This window comes from Agelaius phoeniceus, chromosome 2 (genome assembly GCF_051311805.1).
Source record: "Agelaius phoeniceus isolate bAgePho1 chromosome 2, bAgePho1.hap1, whole genome shotgun sequence".
In the NCBI taxonomy this organism is placed as follows: Eukaryota; Metazoa; Chordata; class Aves; order Passeriformes; family Icteridae; genus Agelaius; species Agelaius phoeniceus.
The window spans coordinates 16,748,142-16,768,965 of record NC_135266.1 but is presented as its reverse complement, the minus strand read 5'-3'; the positions used below and the strand labels follow the sequence as shown (position 1 = coordinate 16,768,965).

General features: G+C 43.6%; 1 protein-coding gene across 6 annotated transcripts in view; it reads left to right on the top strand.

The window, feature by feature from the left end:
• Positions 1 to 20,824, top strand: part of NHS (NHS actin remodeling regulator) — a 247,786-nt gene that overhangs the window by 222,432 nt on the left and 4,530 nt on the right. For 2 of the 6 annotated variants that reach the window (XM_077172812.1, XM_077172826.1), the window contains exons 3-7: positions 1,101 to 1,234; positions 12,158 to 12,350; positions 15,558 to 15,689; positions 16,911 to 19,862; positions 20,345 to 20,471. In XM_077172812.1, coding sequence (XP_077028927.1) covers positions 1,101 to 1,234; positions 12,158 to 12,350; positions 15,558 to 15,689; positions 16,911 to 19,862; positions 20,345 to 20,471 — 3,538 coding nt within the window. Of the gene's footprint in view, positions 1 to 1,100; positions 1,235 to 9,932; positions 9,996 to 10,597; positions 11,302 to 12,157; positions 12,351 to 15,557; positions 15,690 to 16,910; positions 19,863 to 20,344; positions 20,472 to 20,824 lie in introns of those variants that run through there. The other 4 variants (XM_054628202.2, XM_077172832.1, XM_077172839.1 and 1 more) reach the window with 4 other exon arrangements.

Genomic DNA, 20,824 nt, shown 5'->3' with positions numbered 1-20,824 from the left:
CTCCAGAAAATGTCCTATCATTTTAAAGTTACAAATCTTCATTTTAGCAATTTCCCACCCTCCACAATTTATGGGGCAGCTGTGCACGTTCAACAGGCAGCTTGTCATGTGCTGCTGTATCTTATTTTCCAAATAATGGCATATATGGGGATGAAATTTTAGTCTGAAATTTACTCTAAACATGTTTATTGTGTCTCAACTCTCTCTTCTATAAGAATTTCATTATTTCTTTATCTGTTTAACCAGGAGCAGTTAAAAATGAAATTTTAGGTCAGAAAAGAGCTATGCTAGCAGCAAACATTATTGCCTGGACCACAGCTAGTGGAGCAGGTGAATATGTTACCTCCTTTCAGCAGCACTCCATGCAAACAGCAACTATCTAACTGTCACCTAAAATTAGAGATGGGAAGTCTGGGAGTCCATTCTCCCATTCACTTGGAAGGTTCCAGAGACTTGGGACTGATGCTGGAAAAGAACTGAATGTTGTGAGCCCATGCTGAAGGAAGACTCCTGTGGGCCTAGGGTGGATAAAGACCTTCCCAGGATGATCTCCTTCTTGCTGGAACCTGAGCATTACCACTGCAACAACCTTCATGATGTCAAGCCAATGCTCAGGACCTAGCACTGCCATGCAGCCAGGGAATAAAATCCCACCTGGAGCTGTGTTTCTGGTTTTTCCCCTCAGAATGATATATTTTATATGGGTAGGATGCAGGCACAGTTATTGCATCTCAACATTTCAAGGCAATAGGAGCTGCAGATTCCTTCTGGAAATCAGGCCTTGGCTCTCAAGTGCCTAGAAGAGAGCTCCATTGTCTCTTGGGATAAATGGTATCAATGTCATTTGGAGGCACTTCAGCTGCAGTGCATATGCTGGGGTGCACGGTATGGGCATTGCTCCTCTGGGCACACAGATGTCCAGTAAGTGCTCCTCCCCTTCAGCTGCAACAAGGATCATTTGTACCAGTCACTGGGGAAGAGAAGAACCTTTGTCTTTGGAGTCCATTGTCCTGTACCTGTCTCTGTTGTGCTGTTAGTAGAGATACTTGTATGTTTTTAACACTTGGAAAGACTTGTGTCTTCTTTCTCATCCAAAACAGAACATCGAAGCCGAGCTGATAACAGAGAGCAAAAAGTCCAAGGCCCCCTTGCTGTGGTGGCTCCCCCCTTTCCTCCCTTCCCTGCTATCTGCAGCCAAAAGAGGCAAGCGATAAAGGACCGGCATTTGCTACCAGTAAGTCTTTCACTACAGCTACCACATACAAATACATTTTTGGCATGGTGGGACCCAGGTGTGGCAGTGCTTCACAAGTGCCCCCTCCCCAAGCCGCTGCAGTACAATAGAGCTGACCTTAAAGACTGTCAAATCAATACAGAGAGGAAGCAGGAGCAACAAGGTCATAACCAGGCTCCTGGATTCCTGCCATGAAGAGAATTTACTAGATGCAAACATCTGGATGGTCCTACAACAGCACATTAAGGGGAAGGCAAAACCCCAGGGTGCAGTTTTCAATCAGAAACCTCTTCTTTTTTACCTGTGGCCAGCACACATATGCTCTCATTTACACATTCCTCCACAAGTCCTCCACATTCACTACTCAGGCTGTAGAGGTAGCACTTTGAGGACCCTCCCATAATTTCAGAAAATGCTATAATTTCAGCCCTGGCATTAGCATTGCCAGGAGCAAAGAGTTCAAGGGTTTTGAGTGCCAGCTTGAGGCCTGTGTGTGTGCAGGAGGTTCAGGAGCATAACCCCAGCTACAAGAAGCCACACTTTTCATAGTCCTGTTTGGCAATGTTCATCTGCATGCAGGTTTTTAGATGTTTCATGTCTGACACATGTCCTTGCAAACAGCCAGGCAGGAACTCCAGCTGAAGATCTGGTCCTGTATATCTGTGCTGATTTGCCACTGCTGCATTGATTTGAAGTCAAGTTAGTATTGACAACATGGTGTTTATCACTGTTAAAGGAAACATGCTAGATTGACAACTTTAACTCTGATTAGGTCCATAATTCCCACTGGCTTCAGCTGGACTTTGGTATTTCTGTGGCTCTGAGTGTTTTACTCACAGAAGTGTCATAGTAGCTAATTTTGCCCTGTACTAAGAGCCATTGCATTATTCAAAAGGTGTAGGTCAGACCTGGACTTGGCTTTTAAGTGAAGCATTTGTCTGATGCCAGCCCTCAGTCAGGTTGTGATAGATCTGCTCTGCATCTGCCAGGTCAGGGATGCTGGCTTCTCAAGAGATGCTACACCTGTGAGTACATTATAAGCTCAGTGATGATTCAGTCACCACACTGAATCATCACTTACTTAGCTTAAAAATCCAAGTGCATTCATCCTAATCCATTGTATTAACCATATTTAAATACTATAATGCTAAAGCACTGACAGTGTAAAAGACTTAGTGTAAACGAGTCACACCTGCCCAGGGACCAAAACATCAGCCAATCAGTCCATAGGAAAAGTTTTGTTTCTCATTTAAAAAGCATGAAATACATAATAAGATTTGCATTAGTTTGACTGTTTCAGCTTTTTGGCTGCTTACCTGGTTAATTTTGAGGATTACCTGTTTCTTCTTGATAAGTCATCATCAGAGCTAGTGCTGTGGTAGGGTCATTGAAAGGTAAAGGGAAGGTGATGCCATGTTAAGGATCAAAATAGTTACAGATGATAGTTTGGACAGGCTATTGAACATAAAGCTCTCTTAGTATCAGATGGGGAACAAGGCATCTCTTTTGAAATCACATACACAGTGCTTAAAGGCCTGAATCTTTGCTGGGTTTGGAAAACAACCAGTGCATTTTATACATTACTTCCATCTGTGGAACACAAAATAATAACAAATAGTGAGCAACTCTCCGAGTCCTCTATTAGTTGACAAAATTAAGTCATGCTGAATGCAGATGTCTTGGCTACATCTGAAAGTCCACCTTTTTCTTTTCAAGAAGGAAAACATTAAACTTTGTGCCCACCCATATCAGACCTCCTTTTGGAAGCAGTGTTCCCCTAAGGAGAGGCAAACAAGAGCTCTTGGAGGGCTGTTGTTCTGTTGATTTCAAGGCATCTGGCAATGTTCTGCTTTGGAAATTGCAAAATCACTGCACCCAGAGTACTTCAAAGTGCCTTGACCAATTTCTGAGAAAACCCCTTGTAAATGGGGCAACTTAAAAATTGAAAGAGAATAAGGCAAGATGAAGATGCACATGAATGTTCTGTCTGGCAGAGATTAATCAGAGACTGTTACAAGACACTGCAACAGTGAATAGCTAATTGATATTGTTCCAGCCTTCATGATATAATGATACCATTACAAGAAAAAGTTAAGGATGCTGTAATTGGCTAGCTTGCTCTTTTTGAAACAAGATTTTTTTGACTGACATCTGCAAAAGTTTATCTGCTTCAGGGACTGCCAGTAATGTTTGATATCTGATTCCAGTTGATGGTATCAGCAACTCATCCAGGAACTAAAGTTGCTAAATCCACAAGAATTTTTATTCATGGCACATCAGTATGGTGTGTATTCCACTCTTCTGATGCATTGGGAAGGTGCTGAAGGGAGCAATACTACACAACCAAAAGAGCCCCTCTTTGTGTTTCTTTTAAATTAGGAAAGGGACCAAGAAGAAGCTGGGAAATTTTTGAAAGTTACAGGCTCTGACTTTTACCAAACTGGCTATCTAAGTTAAATGCATGTATTAGGATACTCAAATAAGAAACTTGATTTTGAGGAATGTTCATATTACCACTGTGAGACCTGTGGGAACTAACACTACTGAAAGTTACTGAGAACACAGGTCACTTAAATCTGAGTCAAGGTTCCCTATGTGTTTACCTTTTGGCTGCTGCTACCAATTAGGTGGCTATGAGCTCTTGCAAAGATCTTGCATATTGTATACTAAAATAGAGAAAATCAATCACAACAGATGAAAATTCACTTTTAATCACAGCTCTGTTTACAGGGAGAAAGATGCCAAAGTCCCACAAATTCCAAGAAAGGACAAATTAATTCAAGGTCAAAGCAAGTAATGCCAATATAAATGGGTCTGGAAAGATGTTTTGGACTGTTCCATCACAAGATCATTTTGTTGTGGAGAAAGAGTAGAGACCAGAAATGGAATAGGTTCTTTCATGTCTACTCTTGTTACAGGAAATGCCCTGATTTGGCTGATGAAATGTCCATTTAGCCCAAAGGCCAGAAGGGGATCCTTGAGGACAGAGAATAAGAACAGGGCATGGTTTTGCTGTTTATTGTCCCATGATTTATCCTTCCAGTTTCATACAGAAACCGGTTACAGAGTTCCTGGGCCAGAGATCAAACACAAAATAATAGCCACCAAAGAACCTCTCTGAGTTGACTGTGAGACTTGTTTAATCCAATTTTTTAGCAAATTTACACCTGCAGCTTCAATAGCATCCTGAGACAATGACTTTAAAAATCTGTTTGAAAATCCAGCTTTTGTTTGTTTCAAACCCAGTATCTCATAATTTCATCAAATCCCTTCTGGTTCTCAGACTAGGAAAAACAATAAGCATTGCTTTCTCATTCCCTTTCTCCATGCTCCTCATGGTTTTGCACACATGACTTCATTTAACTTTCCTATCCATTCCAGTCATTCATTTTTAAAGCTGAAAAATTGGCATACTTATTCTCTCTCTACACTAAAGACATATAGAACCAAACACATTTAAAAGTATTATTAATTCAGGCATTTCTGCCAATGAAGAAGAAGAAAAACTCAAATTAAACCAAAAATAATCTGAGGAGAGTATGAGAAAGTTATGGACTTGCTAAAATGAGGAAAATATTTCTTACACATGTTCCCATGACAACCCTGCCTGTAGCACTGCTGAGGCCAGTCACTGAGTGTGAAGATGCTGTGTCATTCCAACTGCATTTCAGACTTCTCTTTAATTTTTTCTGCATTTCTTCTTTCCTGGGTTTCCCCAAGTCCAGCCAGCAAGGCTCTGAAATTTCTGTATTCCAGTTCAGAGTGTTATGGGACCACACTGTCTCCATCCCCACATGGCACAGCTATTATAATAAAACCAAGGAGATGGAGCAAGGAATTCAGTATTTGGAAATCTACACTCACAATTGCACAAATGTCAGAGTCAGTTTATTCATAATTATAATCTGAGCAGGAATCTAAGGGATGAGAAGCAGGAGGGTTTTTTTTCCAGACAGGGTTTTTCTTCTGTCCCTGATGCCTCAGCTAGAGCAAATGTGAAGGGAAAATAATGCATTGGGTAATTTTATTCCATCTCCTTGCCATTTCAAAAATATTCCCTGTGGTCTGCTTTAGGATGCTTTGTACAGCAAAGGGAAGGAAGTACAACTGAATATACTAATTTTCACAGAGTTTTCTACTGAAGCCAGATGAAACCTCAGTAAGAAACAACTGAGTTAAGGGACAGGCATGAGTTGGGCTGTGCACTTTCTGTGTGCAAATCCTGCCTGAAGCTGTTAGAAATAAAACCTACCTGACTTTATTCATCAGACTGAACTTGTATAGCACCATTTGTGCAATGAGCCTAATAACTACTACCTGTATTGTGGGATGTTTATTTTGTGCCTTTGTCTGCTGAAATGCCATGTGTGGTATGACTTCTGTCATGAAACATGTCTCAGTTTTGCCTTTACCTTGTCAAAACACCAGAGCCATACATTAATTGTTAAAGGATTGTAAGTGCTTTAGCTGATCACATTTGTGATGCTCCAAAAGAAAAGAAAACACCCTCAAACAGATAAAAATTGAGGAGAATGAAACATACAGAAATATAAACATTGGGAGCAGGCAGGTGAGCAGGGTTGTGATTTGCAGCAAAAATAGCACTGCCAGAAATATTCCCATTATTTTCTCCTCAGCATCAGTTGACTGTATAAAAACGCTGCTGTATAGTTATGAATTTCTAATTAAGTAGTCAACTGTGCTCTGAAAATACTGGAAAGCTGGTAGCCTTTTATTAGTGTTTCTTCTCCTTTCTCTAGACCTTCTAGTTTTTCTACCATGTAAATAAATACCATTTTCCTTAACTGCTGTGAGCTAAGGAAGCAGCAGGCTCTCCCTTTCACAGGCAGAGAGAGGGATGCACAGAGGTTTCAGCCAGAGCCTCAGGAGTCAGTGCTGTACCCATGTGAATGTGGGATTGAACACTAGTTAACACTTACTCTACATGTTGCCTTTTCAGTGCATGAATGACTGTTCTTAAATGAGGTGTCAGGATGTGCTGTACACCTTATTGCTGTGCTTCCACAGGGTGAGAACAAATTGTATTTATGTTTGCTGGAGACAACAGAATATATAATGCTTGCAGATGCTGAAGCAACATGTTGATGCTCTGCTTGGGTGAATACCACCCACTATATTCATAAGGTTATCCTGGGAGGGAAATTTCCCCCACCTACTGCAATAGAAGCCTGAAGTTAGAAATAATATTGATCCCTTATGCTTTTTGTTAGCTGCAGCTTTCAGGCAGCAGGAGTCAGAAATAATCCTCTGGAGAACAGCATTGTGCAGCAGCGTGCATCAGCCACTCCTGCCCTCACCCAGGCTCTGCCAGCCCTGGGTGCTGCTGGGGGCTGTGACTCTGCCACCTAAATCCCTTGTGAGATAACACCTTGCCTGCCTGATCAAACACAGCTGAGGGGGAAGGAATCAGCCCAGCCATGTCTAAATTCAACAAACATGTTGAGGATAAATGCTCTTGATGTGGCTTTAGCATTCTCCATCTTTAATTAACTGAGGAAAAATTGTTTATTTATTCTTGGGTTTATGTTTTTCCTATCACCATTGCACTGTGTTCCATAGGCCCTGTGCACTAACTTTGAAATCCCAGAATCTCCTGTAAGGTAATCACTATAGGTAAGGCAGGCTAGGTACATGATATAACACAAATTATGCTTCTTGAACCAATCTTTCCTATATGTTGAAAATGCTGAACACCAGTCATGTCTCAGAGCTTGGGGGGATGGAAAAGAGAAGAGGGGCAGAAGTGGCATTTTTGTCCTGTTATTGACCCATTCATTTCTTTCTCCACATCCCAGCTCTGGGACAATAAATGAGGCAGACTCATAACTTGCCAGGCTGTCAAGTTTGTCGACTGCTGATTTGCTTCTTTGTCACTGTCCTGATGATGTTTTAAGGTTTTAATTAATTAAAAATTATTAATGATGAGTCCTGACTTACATATGTGCTAGTAATGCTCTTCCTAAAATCAGGGTGTGAGTGGTCAGGAGTGCTTCATCTCAGCCCAAGCTGAGTGCTGAAGGAAGGTGAGCTGAATTGCTCCTCAGCAGAGCCACTGTCTCTTTCTCTACAGGGATAGCTCTGTTGACCAGTCAGACTTGGACATCTGACTATTTTGTTGTAGCACACACAGACCAAAGATTTCACATTGAAGTGACACAGAGCACTGAGGAATCAGGTCACGTGCATATGCAACAAGATTTTTACTGCAAGGCAGTTTCAGGAGCACAATAGCACCTCTGCAAGTGAGGTTGATGGGATAGCTCAGGAAATAAAAATGCTCACATATGTCAGTGACAAATCCCTATTCAAGCAATTATGCACCAGTTTAGTTTCAAAGCAATCTTAGCCCATTAAAGAAAAATGCACACTTAAAAGTACTCTGGCTTTGTATTTAACAGAATGATTATCACTGTTTCTGTTTGCCAAGCACACCCCCACACAAAAGAAATTCACTTTTAAAACTGCCTAACTTCAGATTTGCCCATCAGACCAGAACAGCCTTGAGTTTATAATAATAATTTCTTGCTTAATTATGTGTTTACTCAGGACATTTAGAGATATTCTGGTTTCCTGAGTGAATGAGAATTTTTGAAAAGCAGCAGCTCACTCCCTCCCCCAGCATGGGGGTGTTGAAATGCTGAGGCTGCTGCTCTGTGCCAGCATGCCTCAGCTGCCCCAGTGACAGGCACCACATGGGAACAGGCACTAAGTGACCTCAGGACCCCTTGGCAAGGCACTGGTAGGACCACCTTCCTAAGGACCACAACTGTGACAGCAGAAACTGGAATTTTGCTGGTCACCTTCATTTTTTGTCCTATCTCTAATGATAAGAACTCACCTGGGAAGTTTGTCCTGCCGTGCTTGAGCAGGGACCTGAGCCTCGGGCACATCAAAGGATGGCTGTAGGTATTTCTCAGACAGGAAACAGGTGTTTCCTCAGAGGCAGCTGGCAGAGTGGCCCATGGGGAGGTAGGGAAGTCCCATGGTGATGGGACAGACAGATGGGACAGACAGATGGGTAACCATACCTTGCTTGTCTGACTGTAGCCCACACTGCTATCTCTGAGAGCAAAGTTGAGGTCCTGCTGTTGCTCTCATGGACAGGTTTGCCCCTGAGTGGCTTTTGCATGTACCTGTGCTTGAAGCTCAGGGCAGGAGGTCCCTCCTGTCCTCTTCTCTTTGTGCACTGACAATCACAGGCCATGGGATATTGCAAAGATTTTCATATTCTGAACTCCTGTCACCTCAGCAGCATTAGTCTCCCTGTGTCCTGACCCTCCCTAGAGATCCTCTAGCACCTTCCATGAGGAAGTTGAATTTCAAACATCCTGGTACTTGCAGTCAGTCTGCTTAGAGCAGGTGTCTGGAAACTTACTCAGAAGACCATCCTTGGGTATCTGAGGAGTAAGTAGACTGAAATTGTGGATGTATTCAGTATCTCCACAGCCTCTGCTGCATGAACAGGGGTGCTGCTCCTGAGATAAGGACTTCTCCTAGCTTGGGAGAACTGGTTTTCCACGGGCCTGGGCAAAAACTAAGCTGCTAGAAATGTTCACTGGGAACAGCTCTCTTTTGATTTCTCCCACTCTGGTCTCCTGTAATCCTTATGGACAGCTCATCTGGAGGCTTTCCATGGGCACACAGGAACTGGGGAAAAGCAGGTGTTGCATATCTAGGAAGAGAGTAGGACGAGATGCAGGAATAGGCCTTCTGAGACTCGCTACAACTTTTTATCTTGAGAGGAAACCATATAATGCAAAGTCCTTCAGAGTCAGGTTTGTTCATCTGTCACAGTAGTGTTGATAATGATTGATAATGACTGGGAGGAAAAACACTGGTAGAATTATCTGGCAATACTAGTCTAACAAATGCCTGGAGAAATAATAACCCCTACCAAGAAATACACGCTAGAGATTTCCAGAGTTGTCAACAGACCTGTTTTATCTCTTTTTTTTTGTTTCCTATTTCAAAAGAAGTCAGTTGTCCTTCACTCCTTGATTTTGAAAACTGGACATTGCCACAAACAAACCAGAGTTTCTGACAGAAGAGGATTTTGGAGGTGTAGGGATTCACCAAGACCTAGGACATTGTGGCCATTGCTATTTGTCCTTTCAAGTGTTACAAAAAGTGACAAAAAGACAATTGGTTGTTGTCATCTTGGCACAATGAATGCAAACTTGGAGAAATAGTGATATCATCAGAAACACATAGCAATCAATGTATTTGATAAATTACCATCAGCATCATTATTTATATCCATTTGCCTTAACCGAAAAAAAAATTGAAAAAAAATCCCTTACATTATGAAATAATTTACATTTATAACGTAATTGGATATGTATCTTGCACTGCTTCAGCTCCAGGCAGAAGACAGTTTGAGTTACCCAATCAATACAAGGCATTCTTGGGACAATTCAAGCATGTCTGTACAAGGAGGCTGAACCAATTTCACTGCAGTTTTGTCTAATTCAAGTAAGCAAAACCAATACAGACTTCACAGGGATCCAAACCAATCTGTTGTGGGGCATAAACCCATCAATAGGAAACAGGGTGAAAATCTCTGCTCATTTTGGCTCTGATGCTAATTTATCTAGACAAAAATTATGTGCTTTTACAAGAATTGTTTTGTGTATGTTTTTAATTTTAATTTTTTTTTTTTCACATTTCACATTTATAGTTTAACAGAACCCGTTCGCCCTCCCCAATTGAGTGTTGCCACATGACCCCCTGGAGTAGAAAGGTACTGGAAAAACAAGCAATCCTCAATTAACAGCCCTGTCTCACTCTTCTCCCTTCCAGATCCTAACCCTTCCTCTTGCTTGCTTTTCACTTGCTAACTTTACTGCGCTAAAAGAAGCCATTTCTGTTTTTCTCATGTCAGTAAGACACAATAATAACTTTTTTCCCCCATTCTGTCATTCTTCCCACCTTGGATAGGTTTCAGGAGCTCAAGGCCACAAAGCTGCCTCCTCCTATCACCTCCTTTAAAAAGCCTGAACTCAGACAGACTCAATAGCGTTAGCAATTGCATTTAATTCTCTTGCCATGTTTTGCAACTGCCCCTTGTTTTTTCCTAAACGGTAGGAAATGGTTTGGACAACGCCACACCAACAGCAGGTATTTATTCTCTGGCCATTTGGTGATGCCACAGCTTGGAGAGTAGGAGCTCTGGCAGCCAGCTTTGTCCAGCACTTCTTTGTCATCCAGGGAAGGATGAATTCGGCAACAAATGCAGCGTGTGTGTGTCTGTGTGTGTGTGTGTGAGTGTGTCCATGTGCCTCTGCGTGCGTGCAAGGGTGCGTTTTTTGCATGCATGCATCAAACTTAGGGCGGGGGGGGGGGGGGGAGTTACCTAGGAAACAAAGTCTTTTGTGCTTGAAGTTTATATGAGCTATTCACGTCTGCCTGCCGGGAATCGGCACAAAAGCTGCAGGCAGAAAGAAGGCTGCAATGTTTGACTGAAATCCTACGTGGGAAAAGAGGGTTTTCTGCGGGCGGGAGAAGAAGAAACCTGTGTTGTCTTGGGTCTGGGGGTGCTGCAGGAGGTGACACTGACCAGGTAAGTAAGTGCCTCTGACAGTTTAAACAGTAGCTGCAGAGTTAAGGTCTTTAATGCTTTTGGGGCCGGGACGTAAATGCTGTTTGGCAAGCCTGAGATGGTTAATTCCCTCAGGATTTGTGAGGAGCCTGGGCGGAGGAATGGCAAAAGTACAATGGCAGAAAGGGCATGATCCTGCAGTGTTCAACACCCACCTGCTCAATGCTCTGCCATGGCAATGTAGAGCAACATTTTATTTTTGCCCTGTTTGCTACCGAAACTAACACTGGCAAATAAAGTGTAAACAGCAGGCATGAATGAGGGAAGGCTGGTAGTTAAGCAGCTGGGAATTCAAGACTGAAGAGAAAGCCTGTCTGAAAGGGATTGCACTTCATTTCTAAAAAATGAGAGGCAGGCAGATGTCCTGAGCTGGCCAAAGAGTTGTCACAGCTTACAGAAGAATGTATTAATGGAAGAAGGGAGGGAAATTAGGCAGAAGAAGGTAAAGGTAAGTTTCTCCCCTCTGTCCCTTCCAAACAAAACAGAAACTTTTTTTTTTTTTTGCAAACAAAGAGACTCCCCCTCCAACCCAAGTTGGCAGCCAGCACCACACGAAAATGCACTTGCTTTATTTCTCTTTACAAGACAGGGTATTGGGGGATTTGTTGTTTCTTCCAAAAGAAAACAAACCGTCTGTGTTTCTTTCATGCTGTTTACTTTTCTCTCTGTTTCTTCATCTTCAGCATCTAGTGCTTCTTGTAGTATGATATAAAAATATGCATGGTTTCTAAACAATCTTTTTAATTTCTTCTGGTGGTGAATACTCTTTTCTTTGGTTGTTATCTCCCTGTCCCAGCACTGTCAACACCTGCCACTTCCCACCTCACAGCTGTTGGATGGCTGTACTATGGTCTGCTCTTGGTCTGTGTTAGTACAAATGAAATGCAAATGGTTATTCTGAAATATGGATGGGTCTTCTTTAAAACTTTGGACCTTCTGATGCTTGAATGAATGGTTCTATGAGGCCAGTTGCAGTTGCAAATGAGATCCCACATGTCTAATGCTTGTGGTAACTGAGGACACACTCGCCATGGCTATGCAGGAATGCAGGATGTGCCCCTTCTGACAGAGGAGATGGCCTGTAAATGTCACTGTAAATGTGCTGAGTTCCAGTATGCTGAGGTGTTTTTCTCCTATTAGCAGGATGCTAGGTTTCCATTGGAGAATGGCTGGTGCTGTGTGACTTAGAACGATTCCTTCCTGCTTCCCTGTAATTGATTTCTGATTTGTGTGTCTGCTTTGTTTCAAAATTAGCCTTGTGTGCCTGAGTGGGAGACACTGATTTTGAATGTATTCATTTGCAGTCCCATCCACCAGAGGACGAAGATACAGATGTCATGCTAGGGCAGAGGCCGAAAAATCCAATACATAATATCCCTTCTACACTGGATAAACAAACCAATTGGAGTAAAGCACTACCTCTCCCAACTCCAGAGGAGAAAATGAAACAAGATGCCCAAGTGATTTCTTCTTGCATTATCCCCATCAATGTCACTGGTACAAATCTCTTCTATTTCTTTTTGTATTTATTGCATGGTTCAAGGGAGGTCAAGTACTTATTTTGTTTAATTTATTTGAAGTCATGAGATTGTGCAGTCTTGGGGCAAAGATCCTAGCCTGAAGATTTAGTTTCTGAAAGACAGTGGGCTAAATTCATCCCTTATGCGTGACTGCTGGAGTCACTGAAGCTGCATCTAGGATTAGTTTGGCCCATATTTTCAGTCATGTTATATGGTGTAACATTACCCTAGTTCCCTGTATAAACAATGTACTTTTGTTGTGTATATAACCTACAATCTGTATTAACAAAGACCTCAAATAACTTTTTGAATGTAGCTGACTGAAATAATGCAGAAAGCCACCAAAATTAATCATATGATTATCATGTGTAGCAGGAGAAGAGAAACTAGAGAATGTAGGCTACTATTTGCAGTGCTTTAAACATGCAAGGCATGAATGTGTAGCATGCAAACCATCGCTCTGAGATCTCTTTACATGCAGCTATGCTGAAGGTATAGTAATGGCATTTTCTTTCATTTCTATAACGTTTGGATATATTTGACTAGATTTATTTGAAGGAGAACTTGTTCATAGAAGCAGCAGGTATATAACTTATTAAATGTGATAGATTACTTATTTCCAGAATCAAAAATCAGGCTGTTTTTCTCTTTCTCTTTTTCTCTTTCTTTCCTTCCAGAGGGCTATGGTAAACATAAAGTTGATCTGAATTTTCCTCAATAATATTTTCAAGTACCAAGTTTTGATTAACTTAGGAGCATAAAGTGGGCTTTCACAGTTATGGACTTCAATGTAAACAATCAGGAAAAAAGAAGGGGGTTTTCAGTTAACCTTCATTCTCCAGAAAAAATATTTTTATTTAATTCTGTTTTCCCAGTAACTGGGGGGTTGGGGTAAAGTCACAGCCCCTCACGTCCACTGTTCTTCCTCATGTCTATCAGTGGTGCACAAACCTTCCTGCAAGACAGGCTGTAGGATTCACCATGGTGCTGGAGAGAGTTGTATGCCCCCAGTCCAGCTCCAGCTCACAACCAAGGCTTTTGGGCTTACAGCATCACGGTCACAAGTCCCCATCTGCTCCCCCGTCAGCTGCATGACTCCTCCCAGTGACAGTAACAGTCCCAGCTCCCCTCTGTCCTGGCAGAGGAGGTGACACTGCACAGTGCCACCAGCCCTGCCTCCCTGCGGAGGTGGCAGCCAGGAGTGGGTGTCCCTTTCTCCAGGACAGTGCTCTGGCCACAGGAGGACTGGCAGCTGGGTGGCAGGACTGCCTGCATACACCCTGCTGGGCTGCAGATCACCAGCCAGCTGGTCAAGGTCATAGGCTGGGCACTGCCTCTGGAAATCCCCACACAAAGTCATAGATTATGTGGCGTATTTCCATGAGGTAAAGCTGGTGATAAAATGATGCTCCTTCTAGTTTCAATACAGGACCCTTACCAGAGCAGGCTTTCCAACAGGGCTAGTGTCACCTAGTGCAGCCAGAGGGCAGTTAGGACTGGGACCAATGTTAACTTTTCCAGTAATAGCCATTTTTGCCTAGACTCCACCTGCCATACATTGGAACCAAATTTCCACTGATCAGTTTTACAGATCAAGAATGGTATGTAATCTTCTGGATGTTTATGTGTATCATTCTCATTAGCACTAATGGGAATAATTTGTATGCATCACGGGGAAGAAATACCCTCTTCCACTTCCTTCTCGGAGATGACCCCCGTGCATCTGGCACACAGAGCATGTTCAGCTAACTCACAGTTGCTGGAAAACCAGCAATGATGCTGATTGATTTTTTTGTTTCAAAAAGTTTGCTTTTAGTTCTCTGGTTTTGTTTTTTAAGCTTCTCCCAACCCTGAGAAATGTTCACTTTTTTGAAAATGATTGTTGTTGGAGTTTACGGCACTTTTGTTCCATATTAAAGAAAGTTCTTCCTCTGCTTATTCCAGGGGCATTGGTGGTTACAGGACATCTGTCTGAAGCCTCTATTTCACTGTAGTAGATTTCAAGAAGAACTTTTACAAGAAAGTTACTTTTTAATGTTTTACATTGTTATGTAATGTAATATGTATGTGTATGTCTGTGTATAATTATGTTTTCTATAATTATACGCTATTAAAATAGAGCTTCTTATCAGGATTTCTTTTTCCTTTTGTTTGCTTTAGTTTGTTCGTTCTTCTTAAGATTACAAACCACTGTACCAGCAATCCTTATGTTAGTGTTTTTATGGACCTGGCACATTTTTTCCAACCTGTCCCATGTCAACTTTAGAGAGCATGAGTGACCGTACAGTTGTGCAAAAAGCCAGCACAGATGGGCACTGGCCTTCTGGTCAGTCTCCTTTTAACTTTTTTTTGACTAGACAGCGTAAAATCAAACTGAAAGACACTTCCCTTTGCTAATGCCATGGAAACATAAAGAAATCAATGAATTCTCACCTATTCTGTATGAAGGTGGTCAACAAACAATAAACAAATGTACTCAAGATCTTGTGCTTTTAAGTCTAAACCGAGGATCTTGATTGCATGACCTGAGCAGACTCCCACCGTGTGCTGGGCACACAGGAAAATCAGGCCACTTCCTGATGTATGCAAGTAAATGGCAGCTCCCTGTTAGTGTCACTCTCTGTCATGTGTCATTGTCACAGAGAATGCTCTCTAAACTTGCATGGTGACTTGGCCCCATTTTAGCTGTCTCCTTCCTTTTTGAAATGTTAGCTCCCTTGGCATATTGGTCTCCTAAGAAGCACCCAACTACTGCAATATGGCATTAGAACCTTAAAATGTTTTCTTATGCTTATTTGCTTAAAATAAGTCAGGCTACAGGTGAACAGATAATGCTTTGCAGATAAGTTACTGTCATTGTCCCTATGACAGATAGATAAATAGCTATAAGAAAGATGCCCTGCTACCAAGAGCTCTCTATTTGCTTTCCTGATTTTCTTTCCTTTTTCTGTTCTTTTTCTTTTCATGCCTTCTGTTATTTTTGGCAGACCAGGCTGCTGAGGGGGAGCTGGAATTAGACGTAAAACTGTGATATACTGTGATATAATTTACATAAGAGCTACATAAGGGCTCCCTTATGTTTATTCACAGGCTTAATCCAAGCTCACATACCTCCACTGTGTTCCAGCCATGAAAATTTGTTTACTATTTCTAAAGGCTAATGAGACCTATTTATGGGTTGCAGGAGTTGGTTTTGACAGAGAGGCTAGTATACGCTGCTCTCTTGTTCATTCACAATCTGTACTACAGCGGAGACGAAAGTTGAGGAGGAGGAAAACCATCTCTGGCATCCCCAGAAGAGTGCAACAAGAAATAGGTGTAGTATAAATACAAATCTTCCATAGATAGCTTTCTAACCAACTTAAAATTGCAGGGATATGAGCTGGTAGCTAGTCTTCCAAAGAAACAAAACCTTGAAAGTGTAAATACTTGTAGAATTTAGGAATGACATGTTTTGTTCTTTTGATTTACTACAGTAAGAAAAGCTATATTACTCCATATGGCCTTGAAGGACTGGGGGCCTTACTGAGTAATATAGATGTACGTGTTCAGCTCTTATTGTGTAAATGTTAATCAGTTCTCTTTTTCTTTTTCATTTTATTTCTGTTATGAACCCATAGTTATGTGCATAAAAAGTAACTAGATTAAGTGAAAGTTTTTTCTTGCATCAGGGGAGTTTAAGGTAAAGAACTGACAGATGTTACTCCACAAAGTGATGATGAGTTGTCACAACAGCTGGATAACTTAGATGAGTGCTTGAATATCCACCATAGATACAGCTGCTGGTACTCAACGGGAGTTTTGCTAAACATTCCTTTTATTTATCATACTCCTCAATTCCTTCCTAGTATTCTTTATCATCAAGAATATTTGCCTTAAATCTACCAAATTACCTCACTTTTTGTCCGGGTAAATTAGGAGCAATTCTGTTGAAGGCAAATTCAGAGTGAAATTCTTATTAACTCAAAACAAAACTAACAGAATTGCTATTTCTTAATATTCATCTGCACCTGAAGATGGCTCTGGTGTTTCAGTCAGTTGCCATGAAACTCTACTAGAAACAAGAAATGTGTTTATCGTAGGGAATAAGTAATCAGAGAACCTATGAATAAAAGATTCTTATGTGTTGCAAATATTCTTGATAGTAAAGAAGCAGATAATGGAAATACTGAACACACAGGAAGGAGAAACAGAATTATTTTTAGAAGCTTAATGAGTATTTTGTCCAGCAGCCACTCCCAAAAACTTTAAGTAGCTGAAATAGTCATAAGAACTGAAAACTTAGTATTTGTCGTACTTTTTAGCTCAGCTTATTCTCACATTGAGAATGCATTGCAGAAGTCATGTTGTAGGACTAGAATTTCCCTACCTCACCGGCAGGAGATCTTTATACAAAACTTAAATTTGGTCCAGTGCTCAGAAAGATTAAAAAATAAAGAATACAGAAGATAATATCTTCTTGGGTTGTTCCGCGGGTTGTCTCATGCCAGGAAATGTGGAGCTCTCTCCCACTCACCCAGCTTTCCATGTGTCCTAGATTCAGACGAGTCGCCAGTGGCAAGAGAGCGCAATGTGATTGTGCACACAAACCCAGAATTCCCTGGCTCCAGCAACAGGAGGTTGGGGACCCGGGATTCGGAGTGCCAGACAGAAGAAATCCTGATAGCCGCTCCCTCCCGGCGACGGATCCGTGCCCAGCGGGGGCAGAGCGTCGTCGCCTCCCTGTCCCACTCCACTGGCAACATCCTGGTGCTGGCAGACAACGGGGATGCAGTCTTTGCTGCCGCTGTGAGCAACCGCATCCGCTCGCGGAGCCTCCCCCGCGAGGGCGCCCGGGCCAGCGAGGGCCATCAGGATGCCACTGCCAAGAGTGCAGGGTACGAAGCAGAGCACTTCCTAGCTGGTCAAGAGAGGATCCCAAAAAAGGGGAAGGAGATCTTGAGCAAGCAGGGTTCACAGGAGCCCATTGGCTTAACTTGTCCTCAGCACCTGCATAGCCCCGAGCACAGCATCGGCGAGAGGGGGAGATCGCGGCTGTCAAGGATGGTCGATTCAGGCAGCTGTGAAATTTCATCCAACTCAGACACCTTCGGGAGCCCAATTCACTCCATCTCCACAGCAGGAGTCCTGCTCAGCAGCCATATGGACCAGAAAGATGACCACCAGTCCTCCAGTGGCAACTGGAGTGGGAGCAGTTCCACATGTCCCTCCCAGACATCTGAAACCATTCCTCCTGCTGCCTCTCCTCCACTAACAGGCTCTTCACACTGTGACTCCGAGCTGTCACTCAATACCGCTCCCAATGCCAACGAGGACTCCAATGTCTTCATCACAGAGCAGTTTGGTGACCACGCAGACAAGGTCAGGGGCCACAGGGCAAGCTCCTTCACATCCACTGTGGCAGATTTACTGGATGACCCCAACAACAGCAACACAAGCGACAGTGAGTGGAACTACCTGCACCATCACCATGACGCCTCCTGTCGCCAGGACTTCAGCCCTGAGCGCCCAAAGGCAGACAGCCTGGGATGTCCCAGCTTTACCAGCATGGCCACCTATGACAGCTTCCTTGAAAAGACTCCCTCTGACAAGGCAGACACTAGCTCACACTTTTCTGTGGATACTGAAGGATACTATACCTCCATGCACTTTGACTGCGGTCTGAAGGGTAATAAAAGCTATATTTGCAACTATGCAGCCCCAGGCTCCGAGAGTGGCCAGACTGGGAGTGTGACTTCCAGCCTTGCTGACTATGCCTGGCAGGAGTGCGTGAGCCACAGGAGGCAGGCACGGCAGTGCATCTCACTGAAGAAACCAAAGGCAAAGCCAGCCCCACCAAAACGCAGCTCGTCTTTGAGGAAATCAGAGGGCAGCACCGACCTTCCTGACAAGATAGAACCAAAGATCGGTGGTGGGCAGCATGTCTCTCACACTGCCAGGGAGATGAAGCTGCCCCTTGAGTTTTCAAACACACCTTCCCGAGTGGAAGGCCCCAACCTGCCAGCCAAGCAGGAGCTTCCCTGGCCAAACCAGGATGATGGCGGGTTAAAGGACACTCCATTTGACACCGCCAGTATCCCCTCCTTTAAAGATGAAGGTGCTGAACAACCTCACTATGCAGACCTCTGGCTTCTGAACGACTTGAAATCTAGTGATCCTTATAGGTCCTTGTCCAATTCAAGCACTGCTACGGGTACTACAGTCATAGAGTGCATCAAGTCACCAGAGAGCTCTGAATCCCAGACGTCTCAGTCTGGGTCACGAGCTACCACCCCATCCCTCCCCTCTGTTGATAATGAGTTTAAGCTGGCCTCCCCAGAGAAGTTGGCGGGGTTAGCCTCACCCTCCAGTGGGTACTCCAGCCAGTCAGAGACGCCCACCTCTTCTTTTCCAACAGCTTTCTTTTCGGGACCATTGTCTCCAGGGGGGAGCAAGAGGAAGCCTAAAGTTCCAGAGAGGAAGTCATCGCTGCAGCAGCCGCTCTCAAAAGATGGCACTGCCTCAGTGAGCAAAGACCTCGAACTTCCAATTATACCTCCTACTCACCTTGACCTAAGTGCTCTTCACAATGTCTTGAGCAAGCCCTTCGCTCACAGGCACCAGCTGCATACCTTTAGCCACAGCAAGCAGAGCGCGGTCGGGGACGCCCTGCAGCCCGGCCCTCCCTCTGCCCTCGCCATCACACCCTCCGTTCTCAAGTCTGTCCACCTCCGGGCAGTCAACAAGCCTGAAGGAGTGAAACATAAAGGCAGTACCCCAGACCTGCTCTGCATACAGGAGACCACCTTGATGGCAACTGAGGTCTCTCCAGGCAAAATGAGGCCACTCTTAGCTAAAAAACCAGTATCACGCCAGTACTCTACAGATGAGGCCATAATGCTGTACATTGACACTTCCCCAGCAGAAGCAGGCCCTGGAAAACCACCTTTAGAGAAAAGCTCATCTTTCAGTGGGCAGAATAGCTGTGAGAGAGAAGCTGTAACTTCAGCAAGCATGGGTCTGGTTGAAATCAAACCTGGGAACGAGCAAACACACCTGGCCACTGAACGCTTACCAGAAAGCTCTCCGAATCAGACATGTGCCATCCCCATGGATGGCTTTCAGAAGGGCTCAGCTGTCCCCACAAGTGATGATGAAACAAAGAAACCTGTCCAGGGAGCAGAAATAGTGCACGATCTTCAGCAAGTGCAGGCTGAGCAAGAGCTCTCCACAGGCAGCGAGGGGAAGGTGGAAGTTGGGCCCGTGGATGAAAGCCCAGCTCAGGCTGAGGGACCAGCCATCACCCATCAGTTTAAGCACGAACCTGACGTAAGCCACCATGTGCCTGGGAATATCAACTATGAAGCAGAGATGGCAGCAGTAGATTCACTCAGTGAAGAGGGTTGCAAGCAGGAAAACGATATCACATCAGGTATCCCAACCAAAAGTGCCTCTGATGACAGCAGGGCAGACGAGACAGTGGGCGGCGCAGACGAGCCTTCGCTGAAAGGTCAGTTGGGAATTCTGTGTCATACCCAATGAGGTGGTTTTGGATGGGATGGTAGTGGAATCAAAGCAGAGTGGCACATCAGCTTCCCTCTGTAGGTTTAAGCATAGACACCCCCCGCTTTGTTGGTTAGTTGGCCAGCTAGCCAGCTCACAGCTATTTACACTTTTCCAAAGTATTCAGACTGCATTTTATTTCCTCCCCTGTGCTACATTTCAGCTGAAAAGATCCAAGTGAGGAGCACTGGCCGTGGGTACAGGAGAGTTTGATTATCACAACTATTACGTAAATGGGAGATCTTGTTTCAGTGCTCCTTTTATGGGAATATCCAATATGGAACAGACATGACTTTTAGACTAGAGGGAAAAGGCTGTATGGTGGTATTGCCCACTCAGCTGTGAGCGGAGCTGGTGCCTCCAACTGGCAGTGCTGTTGCAAAGTGCAGTGGAGTCTGACTTATAACGTGGCTTCTCTCCTTTTTTAAGAGTCTTCTCCAAGCGATGAGTCCATCATGTCTCCACTGAGTGAGGAGTCACAGGCTGACACTGAGGATGCCTTTGTGTCTCCAAACAAACCCCGCACTACTGAGGATCTGTTTGCAGTCATTCACAGGTGACCAACCTTGTGGCAATGGGAAATGGTAACATGCATCCCTGTACAGCTGTCCACTAACAATAGCTGCAGGATGGTTATTCTATGTTTAAGTCTTGTCCTCAAACTACGTTCTTCAGTTAACTCAGTTTCATTTTCTAAAAGGCAGCATTAAAACATGTTTTATTATGGCCTGGAGTGCAGTCTGAGTATCTTCATGGCATGTGTGGGATGCTTTACAGATAAAAACAAAAAGCTGTTCTCTCTAACTAACATACACATCATCAAAGCAAACTACCTGCAATGGTTCCTGTCTTCTGCCTACCAGTCCACCAGCTCTAGTCTGGTGAATAAATTGTTGCAGGGAGAAGGGT